General features: G+C 47.0%; 1 protein-coding gene across 1 annotated transcript; it reads left to right on the top strand.

The window, feature by feature from the left end:
- Positions 1-1,313: 1,313 nt before the first annotated feature.
- On the top strand, positions 1,314-4,138 carry fzd9b (frizzled class receptor 9b). The gene has a single exon (XM_085130579.1). It carries the CDS (start codon positions 1,927-1,929, stop codon positions 3,682-3,684), a length of 1,758 nt encoding a protein of 585 aa, XP_084986705.1. The 5' UTR covers positions 1,314-1,926; the 3' UTR covers positions 3,685-4,138.
- The last annotated feature ends 2,649 nt before the right edge of the window (positions 4,139-6,787 follow it).

Consider the following 6,787-nt stretch of genomic DNA (forward strand, 5'->3'; position numbering starts at 1 on the left):
AATGGTGACAGAGTAATTTGTGAGTCAGCAACAGTGAAACGCCACTGGGACTATCACTTTACCATAGGAGCGGGTTATTTTCTACAACTCCGCTGGAGAAAAATAAACTCTAAGGAGCAGTAGTAGCAGGTTCCTTATTAGGGATCCAGAGGGGGAACGTTCCTGCCTCACATATGTCATTTTTATGGAGTCCTCAAAATTACTTATTAACACATAACCACCATTCCAGCTCCCCTTGTTTTCATATCCGACTGTATGGTCTGCATTTTATATGACTTCACGTCCTCATTGGAATGCTAGTTTGTAACTAATATTTAATGTTAACCAACTGCTTGAAAGTATCTGCTGTAAATGTGATACTTCTAGAAAAGACAGACCTTAGCTTTTGCCAAATCCTGAAGCTTCCTTTGTCTAAACCTGGTACCAAAGCTGGGCGGATCTATCCAAATATCACTAGTATCATACCATCTGATCCTCAGTATTTAGGCCAATGATTTTTGTTGAGTTAATTATATTTTTGGGAGTGAAAAAATATACCCCAAACATGCGCTATGAAAAATGTCTTAACTTTTTTGTGTTTACATTCAGGGTCTCCAAAAAGGTTTCAAAATACATGAAAAGCTGAAAGGTGTGATTTGGTGATTATTAAAATATGATCAGAATTTTCAAATTGATCTCATGGTCATGACGCGCTGCTCTTCCCCTACACAAGCTGCCTATGTAAAAAGTATCGATACTGCTCTGCGAAATATTGACCCTGTATTAATTTGGTATCGATCAACACCAAAATTTGCAGAATGGCACAGAACTATCTGCTCTGTGACCCACTTTCCTGTTATATTAAATATGTTAAATGCTGCATTTAATTATTCTACAAGCTGGGCAACACAGCAGCACTTCTAGTCCCAGGTAAGGGGGCCTCTGCACTTTACTAATGAATAACCAAATGTATGAATACCTTTTATGTATTTTAACACTGCAAACGTGTAGAATAGCCTGCTGTAAAAAAGAAATCCACGGTATCCTCATTACTTACTGAAATTGAAAAGTCGCTGTTGATATGCAGAGATGAATCCCTGCATGTAAGTTTTTATTATTATAGTTGTATCTGAGTGAGAATTTTTATTGCCTTTTAACTGCTGCCCTACGTCGTGTTTTATGTGAAAAGTTGCCAAATAAGTGCAGCAGCTTTTCTGTCACATCGATAATTTTTTTTTTTTTTTACTCGAGTGTGCAAACGACTATATTCGTCGTGGCATTGCAGCTTTCCCCCTCCCTCCAGGCAAAGCGCCTGAAAGGGTAGGCATACTATTCAGGGCAGAAATGTCAGAGCTATTTGACCATCCTCCAGCATCTGTCTGATAATTTTCCTTGTGTAGTGCTCGGGCTGAAATGTGAGCGTCACGGAGCGCCCACCCTCCTCCTCCTCCTCTTCTCCGTCTCTCCCTCAGTGAAGTCCCACTGAGCGGCTTTCAAACTTCAGTGTCGAGCCTGAAAGCGGAGGAGGAAGAGCTGGAGCCGACAAACAGCCTCACAGCAGCTCAAACAGCCGCTGTGATCGCTGCCTCTCTTTTTCTCTTCGCTCGGTCCACTTTGAGGATTTACGCTCAGCTCCCCGGCGTTTGATTTTACGATTTTTGTTTTTGTTTTCGTTTCTCAATCGTGTATCGAAGTTTCCGACTGTCACGTTTTAGTCACGGACCTTTATCTCGGCAGACTGTGGGAGTAACCGCTTTAATTCAGGACTAAATAATAACAGCGAGCCGCTCCGAGTGCAGCTGGGGAGGTTTTCTAACGGAGAGCTGGCTGAATTTCGACCTGCCCTCGACATGGGGAAATAGCGGGGATCCTCTCTACCAGACCCCGTGTGTCTTCTGAAAGACAGAGACCCCTTTTTTTCTTTTTCTTTTCTTTTTGGCCGAAACGATGAGTATGGACGGCTGTCCGCTGAAGGTGGTGATTTTTTTGTGGTGTCTGCTGGTGATTTCGGGTTCCAGCTTTGAGATTGGCTCCTACGACCTGGAGCGTGGCAGACCGGCCAAGTGCGAGCTCATCACGATCCCCATGTGCCAGGGGATCGGCTACAACCTGACCCGGATGCCCAACTTCATGGCCCACGACGACCAGAAGGAGGCTGCCATCAAACTGCAAGAGTTTGCCCCCCTGGTGCATTACGGCTGCCATGTGCACCTCCGCTTCTTCCTCTGCTCCCTCTTCGCCCCCATGTGCACGGACAAAGTGTCCACCTCCATCCCCGCATGCAGACCCATGTGCGAGCAGGCCAAGGAGAAGTGTGCTCCAGTCATGAAGAAGTTCAGCTACACCTGGCCGGAGTCACTTAATTGCGAAAAGCTGCCTACCAGGAATGACCCCAACGCTCTGTGCATGGAAGCCCCAGAGAACGAAACCAGGATGGAGGGGAAGAAAGGGGAGGGCATGCTTCCAGTGCCCCCTCGCCCCAGGCAGCCGGGCACGGGCAACAACCGCTCTCCGGGCAGCGTGGGTTCCTGCGAGAACCCAGACAAGTTCCAGTTTGTGGAGAAGAGCCAGTCTTGCGCTCCACGCTGTTCCCCTGCTGTGGATGTCTTCTGGTCTAGGCAGGACAAAGACTTTGCTTTCATTTGGATGACTGTGTGGTCCATCCTGTGTTTTGTCTCCACCGCTTTCACCGTCCTGACCTTCCTCCTGGAGCCTCACCGCTTCCAGTACCCAGAGCGACCCATTATCTTCCTCTCCATGTGTTACAACGTCTACTCCGTGGCCTTCATCATCCGCTCAGTGGCTGGGCCCGAGAACATCGCCTGCGACCGCGAGCACGGCGAGCTGTACATCATCCAAGAGGGGCTGGAGTCCACCGGCTGCACCATCGTCTTCCTCATCCTCTACTACTTTGGCATGGCCTCATCTATCTGGTGGGTCATCCTCACCCTCACCTGGTTCCTGGCTGCAGGGAAGAAGTGGGGCCACGAGGCTATCGAAGCTCACAGCAACTACTTCCACATGGCTGCTTGGGGCATCCCTGCTCTCAAAACTATCGTCATCCTCACTATGAGGAAGGTGGCTGGAGACGAGCTGACGGGGCTGTGCTACGTAGGAAGCATGGACTCAGGCGCCCTCACGGGCTTCGTCCTGATCCCTCTGTCATGTTACCTCATCATCGGCACCTCCTTTATTCTCACGGGCTTCGTGGCGCTCTTCCACATCCGGAAAGTGATGAAAACCGAGGGCACCAACACGGAGAAGCTGGAGAAGCTCATGGTGAAAATCGGCATCTACTCCATCCTCTACACCGTGCCGGCCACCTGCGTCATAGTCTGCTACTTCTACGAGAGGCTCAACATGGACTACTGGAAGCTGAGGGGGCTGCAGATGAAGTGCGGATCTTTCAACGGACCCGGCAGCGATTGCTCACTTCAGACGTCCGTGCCCACAGTGGCCGTGTTCATGCTGAAGATCTTCATGTCGCTGGTGGTCGGTATCACCAGCGGGGTGTGGGTTTGGAGCTCCAAGACCCTGCAGACCTGGCAGGGCCTGTGCAGCAGGAAGCTGGCAGACAGGACTAGTAGTAGGAAACCCTGCAGCGGTGTCAGCTGCGGCAGCACACACTGCCACTACAAATCTCCTGCTGTGGTTCTGCACATGGCCAAGACTGACCTGCACTCAGACAACCCCACTCACGTCTGAGATTGAGCACACACACAGACGCACACACACTCACACACCTTTGCCCTGTGTAAGGAGCTGCTAAAAGACTTAATATGAAGATGAGGCATTGAATTGAACTGTCACTTACTTCTGTGCTGCTGCCAAGGGACACGAAGCTACACCATGAGAAACTATAAACAGTATTCAGTGCATAAAGGGAAAAATGTTCAGTATTGCTATCCATATGTTTCCTGTTCATAGTGTTCTGTGCAGTAGACATGCCCGGTGTTGCAAAGAGAGGGAAAAAAGAGACTCGTAGGGGAGGTATGTCGGGAAATATTAGCGTATTCTCCTCCCTGAAAGTGGCATGATTAACTGTATAAATGTGTATAAATGTGTTATTTATTGTCAATATATTTAATTTAAAGTTCACCTTGGCTCTTACAGGATTTGTTGTTTAGATACATTTATTAAAAAGGTCGTGGGAAATCAAGTGCCTTTTCTAAGACCTCTGGTTCTGGCCTTTTGAAGGATAATAAATTTGTGGAACTCATCCTCAACTTTCTTGCCTTCTTGTTGTTTTGATGACCGTTTAACAGTTTCAGCAACCTTTATTAAGTTTTTGTGGCCACAAATGATTGTTTGAATAGATTTCGTAGCTTTTCTTCTTCAGGGATTTTTTTTTTTACAGCAGGACTGCTGCCGCGTGTGTTGTCTTCCAAAGCGCAGGCTACATCCCAGAGGCGTCCCCGACAATAATCCTCAAAGAGAATTGCTGATGAATAGAGTGACAAACCGTGGCAAGTATTAATGTTTGCATCATCAGAGGAATATATTTAATTAATGGCTGTTTTAATCCTTCCGCCGAATCGCTGTTGTTGCCCTCTCGCTGCTCTATTTGATCCCCATGCAAACACTCGGCACTTTGATGTGAGAGGACAGACCTGAAGTGGATTTCAGCCTTATTGCATGGTTTCACTGACAGATTGAAGCTTAGCGCACGCGGCCAAAACTGTGGTTGCTCATCGAGTAGATGGATTATTAACTTAATATTCGAGTTTATATGCGGCTTGTGTCTCTTGGAGCCTGCGCTTGTGATATGAATTAAGGAATTCCGCTAAGCAGTGCATTTTGTTTGGCTAAAGCAACAACGTGCCCTCAGAAACTGACACGAGGTATAAATGATCGCTGGCTGATTCAGAGAGAAGGTATGCATAGCATTATTTTTTATTGAACAAATACTCTAAGTTGGTCCTCTGCAGCTAACTTTTCAGTAATAAACCTGATTTTAACTGTGCATGAGCGCTACCATCTCCTCACACGGTCCATAAAAAAGTGAAAATAAATAGCTTTTACATTACTGGACTTTAACTGTGTAAGCGCCAACATAAACTGCAGCCACACACACACACAGCAAGTTGTGTGGAAATTAGTGTTTGACAGCGGTGGAGTTTATTATGTTTGTGTGTAACTGTGTCACCACAATCACCAGCAGCAGCAGGAGCAGCTTGTGGGAGTGATAGTTTGGTAAAAGTGGGATGACCAGGAACGTTACCGGGATGTGAGCTGGGTGAAGCAGGGGTGAGCTCGCTGACCATCTCCAGACATCTAAAAGTTGTGTCGTTTTCATTTTTTTTTCTCCACCGCTTGCATTTCAGCCGAGTTATTAAGGATGTAATACAGCTTGTTCCACCGTTCAGTTATGACACGCACAGCATTTTTAAAATCAAAGGCACGTTGCGTCTCTGCAGTAAATTAACCACATTTCCACTCGGCGTGGTGGTGTTGTAGTGGATTTGTGCAACGCATGAGTTAACTTAAATTACTTATTCCTTCCTTCGTTGGAAGAAGATGTGGGTTAACTACCAGTACCCTCCCCTCTTTTGTTTTCATTGCTCAGCCATTGTAGACGTTGTCCACGGTTTTGGCAGGCGAGCGCTGCGAGTCCTGGATTCTGACACTGTGTGGATCACATTTAACTATTAAAAAGAGCTGTTTTGCTTGGCGAGCCCTTGCGGCCAGAGGCTCGGCTGTTGGTGTTTTTAGGCCACATGTTCCAGTTCACGAGCGACTGAACGGGGGCGCGTGCTTCCTCCCTGGTTCACACTCCAGTGACATGACCCAGAGAGGCCAAACACTTGCCGTGTGAGACACAAACCAGCTTGTCCCACCTGCGCTGAGCTGCTCTGATTAGATAGGAGCTGCAGAGGGTTAAGCCCCTCTTAGCTTTTTTTAAAATATATTTTTCCACGTAGTGCTGAATAAAAAGCCTCTTTTTTTAAAATAAAAAAGTGGGGTCAGCAACAGCGACAGGATGTCTTTAATGTGTTTCTTTTCCACAAGTATGAAGTCTATTGCTGCATTTCCAGGTCACTGAGAGCTATTTTTAGCCTCTTTTCTTTCACAGAGGAAAGGAATCACACAGCACAGCGCTTCAGATAGAGGCACGAACGAAAGAAAGGTTCATTCCAAAAACAGAGTTTGTTTGAGCTGTGGTTCTTTTGGCGCCAGATATGTGGCTGCCGGGAACACCTTGCCTTCACACACACGCATACAAACGCGCACACACCTGAGGTCTGTAGGGCTGGAGGAGCGCCAGCCAATCAGCAGCAGGCTTGTTTTGAAGAAGACCCCACCCCATCTCCAGTAATGTCCAATTTCAGGAGTAAGTAAGCCCGGTCTCGCTCGAAAGATTTAGTTTGGCTGAGGCTCGGCGCTGTTTTTCTTCTCCTCTGGCTCAGGAGGTTAAATAGTGTCAGAGTCAGTCGCACTGAGCACCAAGTTTGTCTGGGCCAAGATTGAGGCTACTCCCAGAAAAGGCAACACTTTTCCCTTATAGGTTTCTCAGGGAAATTTCATTGTGTGCGCTGGGAGCTTTACAGAGTATTTATTGATTCTGTTTATCCGGGATTTGTACGATTTATTTTCGACTAAAAGGCGTAAAAACACCTCAGCGGTTATCCCGCTTTAGCTGCTGACACTGTGTTTTTGTCTGCTGAGGAGAAATCCCTCCATCTGGTCATGGGTCTGATTAAAGGCGATCATTATGGCATCAGTACGCCTCCCTCATAGACTTAAAACCCCTGCCCAACCCTGAGGGTAAAAAGAGAAAATAAAGCATCCTTCATTACCCTGCCCTCCC

Source organism: Neolamprologus multifasciatus, chromosome 14 (genome assembly GCF_963576455.1).
Source record: "Neolamprologus multifasciatus chromosome 14, fNeoMul1.2, whole genome shotgun sequence".
NCBI lineage: Eukaryota > Metazoa > Chordata > Actinopteri > Cichliformes > Cichlidae > Neolamprologus > Neolamprologus multifasciatus.

Coding starts and splice junctions, on each gene's coding strand:
- fzd9b (XM_085130579.1), top strand. CDS start 1,927: ATGAGTATGGACGGCTGTCCGCTGAAGGTGGTGATTTTTTTGTGGTGT.